General features: G+C 38.9%; 1 protein-coding gene across 4 annotated transcripts in view; it reads left to right on the forward strand.

Annotated features, from left to right (window-relative positions):
- Positions 1-5977: 5977 nt before the first annotated feature.
- The window catches only part of CDC42BPA (CDC42 binding protein kinase alpha), a 346923-nt gene continuing 339069 nt past the window's right edge, over positions 5978-13831 (forward strand). For 2 of the 4 annotated variants that reach the window (XM_032798237.2, XM_075064288.1), the window contains exon 1: positions 5979-7522. In XM_032798237.2, the coding sequence (XP_032654128.1) occupies positions 7345-7522 (178 nt within the window). In that variant the 5' untranslated portion in view covers positions 5979-7344. Of the gene's footprint in view, positions 7523-13831 lie in introns of all 4 variants that reach the window. The other 2 variants (XM_032798238.2, XM_032798235.2) reach the window with 2 other exon arrangements.

A 13831-nucleotide genomic window follows, 5' to 3' on the forward strand; every position in this document is an offset into this window, starting at 1 on the left:
AAAAAAGAAGAATGTGATGCCTAATCAGTGCCAAGAACTAGAGCAAAGAATACTTCTCAGTGTCTTGCTTACAAACCGCCTGCAATATTCCCAAAAAAAGAAGAATGTGATGCCTAATCAGTGCCAAGAACTAGAGCAAAGAATACTTCTCAGTGTCTTGCTTACAAACCGCCTGCAATATTCCCATTATTGAACTTCATCCGGTTCACCTCAGACCATTTCTCCAATTTGTCCAGATCATTTTGAATTTTGACCCTATCCTCCAAAGCAGTTGCAATCCCTCCCAGTTTGGTATTGTCTGCAAATTTAATAAGCGTACTTTTCATGCCAACATCTAAGTCGTTGATGAAGATATTGAACAGAGCCGGTCTCAAAACAGACCCCTGTGGAACCCCACTTGTTATCATCATTTACAGGGTAAATGATGCCCTGACTCCCAGTCCCCTGTTCCAACTACTAGACAATCTGTCCTTGGTCCCAGTTCAGCAAAGCAGTTAAGAACACGATTAACTTTAAGCATGTGCTTAAATGCTTTTCTGAAGCACTTATTATTACTTTAGCTTAAGGTTAACATGGGGAAATGCCTTCAGAGCAGGAAATGAATGGGAGTAATAAATGAAAGCATAGTGGGAGTCATTGTCCTTTAGGGCGGTCAGAGAAACCCTGACCAAGGGAAAACTAGGTTCTAGAACTATGGGCCAGATCCTTCAGTCTTGATTCAGGAGAACTCCCATTGCCACAATGAGATTAAAGACTGTAAGATTTGGCCCTAAGTTTAGCTATACAGCGAAGGAGTTTCTCATGAAAACATAATGCAGTAGCTAATTTTAGATTATCAACTATTTTCCTCATTATTCAGTCACATTTGTACAGCTTCACGCTACTGGAAAGGCTGAACAAATATTCTTCACAGCCATCACTGTCTTTTTTGATAATGCATATCTACTAGCTGACTACCATTTCATATTATAAACAACCATTTTCCTTCCTCTGGGTTTTAAAGATCATTTTATTGCTTCAATAGAAAATCAGTCTTTGTAGCATTTGAAATGAAAGATTTCTTCTTCAGGAGACCATCAAGAACTCACAATGATTATTGGGCCTCCAGCTAGCACTGGAATTCACTCCTCTCTTGAGGCATCACAACTTCCATTTGTCAATCTTTCAGAAACACTGTGAAGTTCGGATTTTGCCTTGGTATTTCAGGGAAAATGGTTTGAGATGTAGATCTATTATGTTTAATATTTCTATGGCAAGTAAATAGAATATTATACTAAGTTTTACAAGCATACCATTATAGGCAGTGATTTTATTTTATTTCTTGTATACTTTGGCAAGATGTTAGGATGTCATGGAGAGGCAGTAGCTTATCCATAATTAAGACTAAAATCAGCTTCCATGATAATATGGTATTCCTCCTGCCCATCTCATAACCTTGACTTGGAAAATGATTTAGTCTGAAAATTGCCACAGGTATGTAAAGACAAACCAGACTGCAGGTGTAAAAACTGAAGAAAATCAGCCAATCAACTTTTGAGTTATAGGTTATTAAAATGCACCCTGATTTGAAATTTTTCTTTTGACCTAAGTTCCCTGTAAGCTCCAGGCTATTAAGGGCCATGCAGGTGCACAGTGGTGAGATGTGCCTCTCCCCCAGCCCCACTGGAGTTGCTGTGATGGGGAGAGGTACTTTCCCTGAGCCCCAGGCTGCTGCAGCAAGAGAGAGCTGGGGGAAGTCTGTACCCAAATCCCTCATCCCCGGCCCCATCCCAGAACCTGCATCCCCAGTCAGAGCCCTCACACCCCCTGCACTCAAGCCCTCTACCCTAGTGCTGAGCCCCCTTCTGCATCCCAAATCTCTCATCCCTGGCCTCACCCCAGAGCCCTCACCCCACCACCTCATCCCAACTCTCTGCTCCCTCCCACACTCCAAACCCCCCGGGCCACCATCACCACACATCACCTCCATATTGGTGCACATAACAAAATTAATTCTGAAGTAAAAAGTTAGGAGGAACATCGTTTTTGACTAACGTTTCTTTGTTATTGCCGTTACTTAAACTGATTTAGTTAAACCAAGGCAACTCACCAGGTAGGTGTAAACAAGGCCTTATCTTTCTCCTCCTCAGAAAGACTTCATATTCCACATTCAAACTTTCCATATAGTTACGTTTCCTTAAAAATGCATGCACTTGCTATAATATTGAGAAAACGGGTTGGAATCGTGCAAAGTTATTAACTGTTTTTGCTGTGGATAATTCTGGATCTAAACCAATTCCATTAGTTTCAGAGGTAATTATAGGCCCAATCCTGCTTTCACTGATGTCAAAGGCAAAAAAATCCTATTGATTTCAATGGGAGCAGGATTGGGCACCATGCAACTGCGTAACATTTTGCCTTCTATGGGCTGGTTTCAGTTTAGAAAAAACGTAAGTGTCCTTCTATACCACAAAAGTAATAGAAATTTTCTTGGAGTGGCAAAGGCCTGTATTTTCAACAAATGCTTTCCATGACTTTTACAAACCTTCTGGGATGCTTTGATGGTCAATTCTTTCCACAGAACAATTTTAAAATTACTAGGAAATTGGTTTGTTTGTAGTCATTATCAGCTTTGACAGTGTCATTGCCTCCTTTAATTTCAATATTCTGATGATGCACTCCATGCCATATATTTAACAAAATGATCCCAGTTTAATACATGAAAGGAAAAAGAAAAAACCTGGGAAATTCCAAAGCCAATATTCTTTGTTTTAAAAATATTTAAACTGATCAACGTTTTCCAACTTTTGATTTTTAATAAAAAATTAGGATGATTTTTGTAAATAACTTTTTTCCTGCACCTTGGCAGGGGGTTAGATTAGATGACCCTTGTGGTCCTTTCTAACACTATGATTCTAAATACTTGGCAAAAAAACCCCAACAACCATGTTTTGCCCAGCCCCAATATATACATTATTCTTCAGTTGTTTCATAAAGCACCATATACCCCTATGGCATTATGAAATAATAAGTGCTAAATATTATTCTGGTGCCAGTAAAAATTAGGATAGGGAAAAAACCTGACACACTATGATTATTTTAGAAATACTGCAACCCAGGACTGGTCCCTTCCCACCCTTCAGTTCTATGAGTCTATGTCAGCATTATTTGTTTTTGTATGTCTTATTTCACTGGGAGGCAGCATGGTCTATCTGTTTTGTTGTGTGGCCTTTGCCAAACCTCTCTGATTGTTTGTTTCCCCACCTGCAAAACAAGGATGTTAATACTTCTTACCTGATAGAGGTTTTGTGAGAACTAAAAAGTTATCATATGGACAATGCTGTGAAGTTGAAAAATGTCATTATATAATATGAAGTATTGCTCCTTATTCATTTGTTACAGGGGGATTAGATTCCTCATAGTTTGTGTGACAGAACTGGTGACTAGAGATATTCTTCAGGTGATGTAATGGAAATCACCTGTATACTTTTGCATGTAGGCATTCTAGAATAGGCAACTGACTGTAAAGAGGAAAATAATTGCTGGGGGTGAAACAGAACCACTTGTGAACCACAGAAAGACACATTTTGCCTTCAGATGAATTCTAAAGAGAGAGAGTTTGGCTGAAAGCACTTCAAGAAGACCTGGTGTGATGTGCAACCTTCTGCCAGGTGCTGTTAGCAGCAACAAGGGCTGGATTTAAATGTCATGCATGTCTGCTTAAAATTAACAAACACTACCAGCTCAAGTCCCCACTCAGAAACATGGGGAAAACTAGATACCTTCATTAGGCACCCTTAACAAGCAATAATTCCCCACTTGCAAGCACAAGACTCAATATAAAATTTGAAAATATTTTTATCGAGGAGAAGGGAACATAGCATTAACATACCAAAACACAGCAACAACATATATAAATGAATAAGTGAAACCTTAGCAGTACTCCCTTAAATTCATTCTCCACTCATCAGCATAAATACCTCATATGCAAATATCTCTTAAATATGTCACTGTGCCCCCTTCCTGGACTGCTACATTTCACTCACAGTTTGGTGTCAGTAGATCATGCAGTCCCAGAGCCTTAGTGCAGTGAGGCAGACCTGTCTCCAGGCCCTAGGGGAAGTACTTGCCCGATTTACACCTGAGCCTCCGTCACTCAATACAGCTTTTAGTGGTGGTAGGTAGGAGACCTTTCAGCAGAGTTCACTGAGCACCGTTGCTGCCCTCTAGAGCTTCAACAAAGAGTGACCTCAGCACTCTCCCCTCTGTGGTCTCTCTTCCATTATAGGATCCTTGAACAGAGTCCATGCCATGATGGATGCATTCCCTACTACAAGTTGGAACCCATTGTTCTCTCTTTTTCAGTTCAGTCCCATTATGCCAGAAATTTAGAATTCATGTACAGTTTTGGTGAGTTCTCGAATTGCAAAGAGGATTTTTGGATAGGAAGCTTGTGCAAATGAATTCTCTCAGTAATTGTACTTTCCCCTGTTCACCAATAGTTGGGAGTAGAGAGCTCCTTCCTTATAGAACCACTCTCTGGAGTTCTGGATAAAGAGCTAATAAAGCAGCTCTGTTCACCAACAGATGGTGGCAGACAGTTTCTTCTCCTGCGGAGTTTATTCTATCTGCCCTTTCTACTGTTCACCAGCAAATGATAGTAGGGACTAGGGAACTCTCATCCCTACCCTCTATATCTTCAGGCCACAGGGTTTACAGATAAGATGCTGCCTTGCGTAACTCTAGGCTACTCAAAAGACTCATCTTTCTGTAAGTGTAGGAAAATGCTTTGGAGTTTCTCTTTTGAATCTTGATTGTGTAATGGTTAATTTTTATCTGTGTTTTCTTATTCTTTTGCACATACTGGTACAAATAAAACTCTTAGTGCTTTATGTTACCTAGTAGGAAAGCTAAGATAGAAAATTCCAGTATTGTATTGACCATAGTTGTGGCCAAGACCAGCTGAAGCACTTTGGCTGACCATCCAACTCCAGACATGCACTCCCAAGGACAGGGGGAAGGACAATGTCACTGGAGGAACCCTACCTGTGGAACTTGCTCTCTCTGGAACTCCAACAGAAATGTATTTAGTTAGCCTTCAGAGAAAAGTACAAGTTCACCTTTTCTGCTAAGCCTTTGCTGGATGGGTCTAAACCAAGACAGTGTTTTCTTTTCCTTGCTCTTGTGATGGAAAGGTGGTTAGTTTAAGCTTTAAATGTTTCTTGGAGATGATGTTTATTTAAATCCCCCCTGGAGGTTCAATTAGATATTCCATTCTTCACATGGCATCTTTACACTGAATGGCATTGCCATGTGCTATTAAACAGCTGCCATTTTCCACCCCAGAGATGGCTGAATTTCAGTGCTGAGGAAAGTGATTCCTGGTGTGTATTAGCTTGCGTTGCACTGTGCGATCCTTTGGGATGGAAAGTCTTGTGTGTAAGTGTAGATGTTCTCACCATGTATGATCAGGTACATTTTAAGAGACTAAATCTGAAGTTTTTTTAATGTAACAGGGAGCGTTTCTAATAACGAGGGACGGCTTCTAGTTAAAAACAAGTAACATGCCTCACACTACCCTCTGGCTCCTCAGGTAAAATAGGGGATTTTTTTTTTTTTTGAGGAAGGGTGTAATTAGAGAAATACCAAAACCTTGCCACCAAGAAGACATTGAAAGAGCCCAGGTAGCAGCCAAGGGCAGGGACCATGGAGAGAGAAGTTAAGGAGCTGGGGCTAGGTGGGTCTCAAGCCCACCGCTTTTTTTTTTTTTTGTGGCGAGGGGGGACTAAGAGGAGAGGGGATGGGCAGCAAGGGTGGGGGGCTCCATGAGCCAGGGAAGCCATCCAGCTCCATCAAGCAGAGACTAGAAGCTCCCAGCTCCTGCAGTAACCCTCGGGCCCTTGCATCCCGCTCTCCTCGCCTCCTCCCCTCAGTCCGCCTGTATCCCTGCATTCCCTGCTGCAGCAACGGCTCCCCCCCGCTGCCCCCTCCCTGAATCCCATCAGTAGCGGCAGCTCCCAGGCTCAGCGCCGCTCGCTGCAGCTGTGCTCAGCGGCTGCTCGGTCCGCTACGGCAGGGGAGGCCGCCATGTTGGATCTTGAGAGCCCAGCAGCGGCCGCCGCCGCCGCCTGTGGGTGTGAGTGAGGGGGAGACCCGGGAGCCGGGCCGGCGAAGGGGAGGCGTGTGGAGGAGCAGGAGCCGGCGGAACGGAAAGCGGGGCGCAGGCTGTGAGCCCTCCCTGCCCGCCGCCGGAGGAAGATGCCCTTAGCCCGGTGGGGCGAAGCCGGGGCAGCATCTCTCCATCCCCTGGATTGAAAACAGCAGCAGCAGCAGCAGCACTTACTAGCACCTGGGGGCCTTACATGTCCAGTATCGTCTAATCTCCTCCAGCAGGAGGGGGGACACTCCGCTCCCAGGGCCGACACCCGGCAGGAGGACACGCACAGACATGGGAAGGATTTGACAGGATTATTAGTCTGCCCCCCACCTTCCCTGGGTGGTGCTGGTATTTCGGGAGACGGTTAGCGCCCCACTCCACACACAGCAGAGAAGAAGGTGGGGGGGATGAAGCCTTTTATTTTTGGGGATCACTGAAAAGCCTTAAAAGGAGACTCGTTCAGGGGGAGGAGGAGAAAGGAAAAGCCTTCCTCAGACAGGACTTGGCTGAGCCCTGAGGAGGGGCTGCTTCCAGCGACCTGTTCCCCCCACCTTTCCGAAGAAATTGCCACTGATGCATTTACCGAGTGGTGCTGGAGGAGGAGGAGGTGGAGGTGGTGGGTATTTTGCAGCCCTTTCCCTCCCCTCCTCTATGCATTTAATTTTCTTCTTCCTTTTATATATTTTTCCTTCTGCTGCTTCTTCCTGGGAAGTGAATTGCTGATGAAAACTGAATAGGGCTTTTACACTTTAATGATGCAGTGGGATTCTTTTCAGGATTGTGTTGCATGATTTGAATTTTGAATGAAGGAGAAGACCTTTTTAAATATATAAAAATATCTATTGCTCTATATATGATAAATTGGTGTCAGTCTTGGTTGAATTTCATTTTAATTATTATTATTTAAATGTCAAGAGCAACTATATATTTTTCTTTTTAAAAGTATTAAAATATTTTTTTTAGAATAACTTTTCTTTCAAATGTGTATATACTGTATATGTGTATGTGAGTGAAACTGACCGAGATTCAGTTTTCAGGCTAGGAACACTGAGGTGGATTGTAAATTCAGCACCACCTTTGCTAGATTGACATTTGTTTAAAAAGATACGTTGTTGATTTTATTTTTTAACAACCCATTTAAAAGTTAGTTTTAAAAAAAATCAATAATAATAATTAAAAAAGAAACCCCAATACAAACTGAAACAACCATGTCTGGAGAGGTGCGTTTGAGGCAGTTGGAACAGTTTATTTTGGATGGGCCAACTCGGACTAATGGGCAGTGCTTCAGTGTGGAAACCTTGCTGGATATACTCATCTGCCTTTATGATGAATGTAATAATTCCCCCCTGAGGAGAGAGAAGAATATTCTTGAGTATCTAGAATGGGGTAAGTCAGAATATATTTATTTTGTTTGCATGCTTACATGTTCACATGTGCTTTGTAGTATGTTGTTATCATATACATGTATAGCTGGGATCTGTTCATAGCCCGTGTTTTATTCAGGAATCTTATAATATCTATACTTTTCCATTTTAATCATATTTCTTACAATAATTTCACATCAGTTATTGCAGGTGAAGAATTGTCATCTTTAGCGAAACCATCTTTTGACACCACCAAATTCTGGCATGTGGAGTTTTGTTTGTTTTTAGGCCTGCCTAACGTAATTTTTTTGCATTTGAAGCTTTTTAGGATGATGCTGGGTAGATCCCCTTTTAGGAAAAAAGACAAGTGCACAATTCTGTAACTTTTCTTTGCAATCAAATTTATGGTCTGTTAAAGTAAAAAGCACTGATAGGAGAGAGGGGGGAAAAGCCAAACTTCTTAAATGATATATGCATTTGAAATGTCTGTTAAAATACAGAAAATATGTCATCTGTTACCTAAGGTCATTGCTGACCTGAATATAATGCCTGGTTTTTGGTAGGGATAATAAAGTTGGAAAGGAGAGTCAAGTTGTCTTCTTTTTTTCTTGCTATTTTGAGATTTTACACAATAATAGACTGCTTAGAATTTTAATGAAATAGATTAATGATGATAATTAGTGACTGAACTTTCCTGAATTCAGGATAGAGCAGGATGTCCTGTTTTTTCTTCACCTAAATATAGATATAGCACAGAAGATACAGTCCAACATAAGAATCCTGATGAGGACAGTTACTGTATGTGACCTTCAAGCTTCAAAGTCACGTTGTACTTTTAAATTGAATTTAAAATTTTTATCATCTATATTTCACAAATGTACATAAGCAGATTGCTGTATTTAAGAACACCTTTCCAATTTTCATAATTAGCATTATATACATTAAACACTAGCGGGAGTCTTCATAATGAAGTCACTGAAGGAAGATTATTGTTGGGTCAGTTATCAGTACAGAACTGCTTAGTATGTTTTGTTTGCTAATTTTATTTGTGTGCTCTTTCCTATATTCATACTGACATATAAAGAATATCTGACTCAACAATTGGAATTCTTGAACTCTTCATAATTATATTGGTGTTGTGCTTTTATTAACCTGAATAGCAGACTATAACACATTTTGACAAGCTGAAAAGGTAATTTTTTAATACTTTAAGAATTCATACTCTAAAATTAGTACTGTGACAGATGTTTGCCATATTCGCTGACAGGGAATGTTTTTTTAAAATTTAGTGGCTCCAAAGAAGTCTTGCATTGGAGAATTTATTGCGCTAACAAGAGTTCATTGGTTCAGCAAGTTGATACTTTGTAAATAGATTAAACATATCAATGGGAACGGGATAATGGAGTTTTTAGAACTTTCCACATTGATTGCTGGTACTTACATCGTGCAGTGATAGTCACTTGACAGCTGACTCTTTCACCCTAAGATTCTGACAATGATTGCAGATTTTTACATTAAGTTTGTGAGGGACCTACTAGATTACTTGTAATAGTGCAAACAAATCAAATGCTATTTTGGAAAGACTGCAATAAACACTCTTGTGTACCTGTTTCTGTAACTATTTTCTGCTTCACCATCCATTTCTCCTCCTCTTGCAAGAGCTCCACACCAAAGACTCTCCACTTAAGGCTGAATTTCTACATTGTTTATAGGCAAGGGTCTGCCATAGCACTGCCATTATGATTTTTAACTTGTAAATTTCAAATCGGTTTGTCAAGGGTTGGTAAGAGTGAAAAGTTGCAGCAGTGTCCTCTGATACTGAGACGCAAGGAAGGTGACTTACAGAATGAGGCCTTTCCCCTGCAAACCCGTACTCATGTGGGTAGTCCTTTCTCAAGTAAGTATTCCCACTAACTTCACTAACTACTCCCATGAGTAAGGGTTTGCAGGGTTGGGTTGTTGTTGAGATCTCATTATATTTAGGTATTAGAATGTATAATAAAGTGTTACCTGGTTCTTTTTTATAAGGTAGTCACACTCACACACTTAATAGTTCAGAGATGGGACAGGGATAGTGGGTGGAGGTGAGGGCAGTTACACATGTGTTTAATGTCAGAGGCACCATTGGGATAGTGGTCTGAGCATGGGGATGGCAGCCAGGAAATCTCATTCTCCTGGCTCTGTCAGTGACACATGCAAGTCATTTCACATCTCTGTTTCAGCCTCCTCAATTTGTGGATGGGAAATATAATATCTACTTTTCTCCTGGGGAGATGAGAGCTACAGTTTGTAAATCACTTAGAGCTCCTCAGATGAAAAGTGCTATACAAATACAAAGCATTTGAATCTGTTTTTTCATCAGTGGACTAAAATTGATTAGGGGCCAGATCCTGCTTCCACTGGAAGTCCACAGGTTGCTGTGTGGATGCAGAAATCTACTAGCAAAGAGCATTTTGCAATAGTGGGACCTAAGGCTCTATGACTTGTCTCATCAAAATTAGTGGGGCTACTCATGATTATAAAGTCAAGTGCATGTGTATTGCAGAATTGAGGCTTTGTATATTTTTAGTCTACTATTGAGCACAAGCTATAAACATTTAAAAAAAAAAAAAAGCCTCCTCCAAGTTGTATCATCATGTTAGAAGGTTTCAATAATGTCTTTCAAATTTCATTTAAAAAAAATCTTAGTATATTAAGTTACAGCGTGTGTGTGTGGGGGGGAATAATCAGTAAACTTACAGTTTTTATGCACTATAAGTTAAAAACGTGAATAGATTTTTTGGGTTTTTTGGAGAGGATGAGCTGGGATTTTGGATTAAAAAAATTGCTTTAGGAATGACTCTTTGTATATTAAATTTCATGCTGGGTTGAATATTTATAGTGGAGTTCTAAACTCTTGGAAAAGGGTTAGGAGGAGATTTAAAATGGAAAAGTTGACATAATCGTAGCAATAGCAGTATTACTACAACTATATTTAGTTAAGAATGTTGATGTTCTTGTACTTAGCTAGTCATTGGATCTTTTAGGTCATTCTTTGAAATATGTTATCTGTTCTTATTCAATACTATGATTACTTATAAAGTGACGTAACGTAGCAATGATGAATATCTTAACCAGGTTTTTCAGCTTTCATTTTTGATTGCTGTGGTGAATTTAACTTGCTAAACTGGTAGGGGGGAAGCTAATTTCAGTATAACTAGCCTGTGTTTTAATTTTTATTTAGCTTTCTATCTTTTTTTTCATCATGGTAAGAGTCATTAGAAGAACCTGAAGTATCAGGCTAATTATTTTGTGATTTAAGAATTTTTTTCTTTTAAATCCTAGGTTAGATTTAAAATAAAACTTTTTACCCATATATTCATATTTTATCAGTGATATGATATACAATGTAATATGGCTTGATTATATATTCATCACTTATTTCGGTAAGGTAATAAAGACATTACATAACTCATTGATGGAAACAGTCACAGTGTGAATGAGTTCTGAGAGTTAAACAGCATGAATCTTGGAAATAAATGATATAGTCAGACTTGGTCCCACTCTGTGTACTGTGTGCGCAAACTGGTTTTAGTTTTGATAGTCAATTGTATTTCTGGTTCAGACTACAGAGATTCTCTAGTTGCAGCAACTGGAGCCTGCCAGCAGGCGACACTGAGAATGCCAGGCATGTTGTTTTTCTTTTCTACAACAGCATTGGTTGTCATTGATGCTTACAAGCCTGGGGGGTGATGGTAATGCAGGCCAGGATGCAGCGGATTAAGAGGAAAAAAATAGTAGTAAAGAGGAGGTGTGTGTTTAAAAAAAAAAAAAAAATTCAGGTTTATAAATATGTTTTTGCTCTTCATTTTTTAAATACTTTCTTAGAAAACTTTCTTATAGTTATTGATTTGGAATAGTCTCTTAAGAAAAGTGAAGAGAGTCACATTGCTTGGGATACTTTAAATCTAGATCAAAGAGAGCCTTCTAAAATATACAGGAGAAGAAAAAAATCACTGACAGAGGGATGAAGTAGATGACTGTGTAAAGCTCTTTCATCTCTAACTTGTATGAGAAATATAAAATGACTTTCAGTACCATTTTTTTCTGTTTCTGATAGGTGAAGTTTACTTTCATCACTTTATTTTTAATGGCATGAAATGATTATGGGTTTTTTGTGTGTGTGCTCGCATTGGCATCACTGATGATGGCAGCCCAGTTTTTGAAATGTAACTATTCCCATTGAGATTGGAAGAGGGATGTGTATCTTTTTTTTTTATTTTTTTAGTCCTGTAAAAATAATAATTCTGTAATTAAAATTGTCTTAGCAAAAATAATTTTAAAAGGTTTAAACTTCTGAACAGTTTGTTTAAGATAAATGGACATAGAAATATAAGAGAATGTATGGTTTGTTTTTTGTTTTAGTTTTTTTAGATAATTTAAAAAAACAAAACAAAAAGCCAAACTTATTTTCTCTGTCTCAGATCAGTTGTTCAATCCTTTGTAGGTCATAACAAAAATAACAGGAGTTGTCAGGTACAGTTTACTCGTGTTTGCTTGTACATACAACACAAACCTGATAATTCAAACAAAAAATCCCACCACCACAACAACAAATCAACCCCCAAAAAGCAAAACAAACCCCTTAATCAGACCTGACTTCTCTGCAAAGACAGACTAGTTGACCGTTTTAGTTAGGTCTTCTGTTACTAAGAGTTCACTGTCTTTATAAAATATTCTCCAATATAATTGGTAGTATATAAACTATTAGAAATAATTAAAAATAAATTACATTCTCTCAGGAATTGTCCTTCTGTGTGTATGTTTATTCACTTAGGACCCAGTCTTTAGTCTAATTGAAATTAATAAAAACGTTGCTATTAGCTTCAGTGAGAGCAGGATTAGCTAAGGAGAGCTAAGGCTTCAGTTCAGCAAGATAGATAGACAGGTGAGGTGCCTATATTTAGTCACGAGTTGTTACATTGACTGGGGGGTACGAGCTGAGTATGGGGATTATCTATGTGGAGCCCTTGCGGGATTGGAGCCTATTTCACAAATTTCTGGAGCATAATTCATAATGGGTCCCATCACCAGTCATTTATATGAATTATCAAGGTTCAGTTTTATTTGTTATACATATGGAATTTAAAATGTCTCTTGTATTGCCAAATAGAGGTTTCTGTCTTGCAGTTGCATCTTTTATCAGAGTAATTTGTGAATTTCTATACCAAATTACTTTTTATAAAGTATAAGTGAATTTAGTGTACATGAAAGTGAGAACAATAATAGCAGCTTGAGCCATTTTGTATTATAAACCATGTAAGCTTCTAGCGCACCTTTTTCTGTCTTGAGTGTAGATTACCAATTATGGTAAACAAGGCAATAATTACTCTGTGGTCAAATGAACTATGAGACTACCAAACTCATTTTCGTATCTTAGTTTAGGATTTTAAGTCAATCTGCCAAAGAGTAATGTATTAACCCCCTGAGCTGTCAGTGAATTTCTTAAATATGCAAGCTCAAGGTATCCTAAGACTTTAATTTCTAGACTATTGTATGTGTTTAAAAAATCCCTCAGAATTTATGAGCAGGTCATCTGCATTTGCAGCTATTCATGGGCTGCATGGTGGGCTCTTTCTGGAGCTTTTGTGTTGTGGGGGGAGTGTAGATTGTTTTGTTTTTTATCTGAAAGGAGTACAGCTCTGTTTGATGAATGAGAACAGCGCATTAGCATTTAAAACATCTTCAGGAACTAGGAATTATTTTATTCCTTATGGAAATTCTTAGCATGCTTTGGCTTAACCAAAATGAAAGGAGAAAATAGCATAATATCTCAGATAATTATAACTGTGTCATAATCCTCATGACGTGATTAATAAACTAATCAGGATAAAACATTTTTCAGGCTAAAGTGTTAATCCATTTATTTTATTTGTGGTATAAAATCATGATTTGATCTTTAAATATTCTGCTCGGACTGTTTAAAGATGTCTGTACAAATCCTTAACCTCTGTGGGAGGTAGGTGCAGTTTAATTTACAACGCAGTATATGTATCAAAATTAAACTCTTCCTCCGCCTCCCGCCACACACTACCCCAAAAATACATTATACTGAACTGCATCTTTTGTCTCCTATGATACATAAATAATTCACAAATATATAGTGCTAGAAGGTTAATGGGCTTATTTTGCTCAATATATTAAATAATTTGGGCTCTGTTTTTCAGCAGACTGAGAGGCCCTGCCTCTTTCCTGTTCGCAGGTACAATTTGCACTCACGTATTGGCCCCTGCAATATGAACTGCAGCTGCAAAAATGAGTAACTTCACTTCTAACCATTTGATTTTCACCC

The sequence above is a fragment of the Chelonoidis abingdonii genome, chromosome 3 (assembly GCF_003597395.2).
Source record: "Chelonoidis abingdonii isolate Lonesome George chromosome 3, CheloAbing_2.0, whole genome shotgun sequence".
In the NCBI taxonomy this organism is placed as follows: domain Eukaryota; kingdom Metazoa; phylum Chordata; order Testudines; family Testudinidae; genus Chelonoidis; species Chelonoidis abingdonii.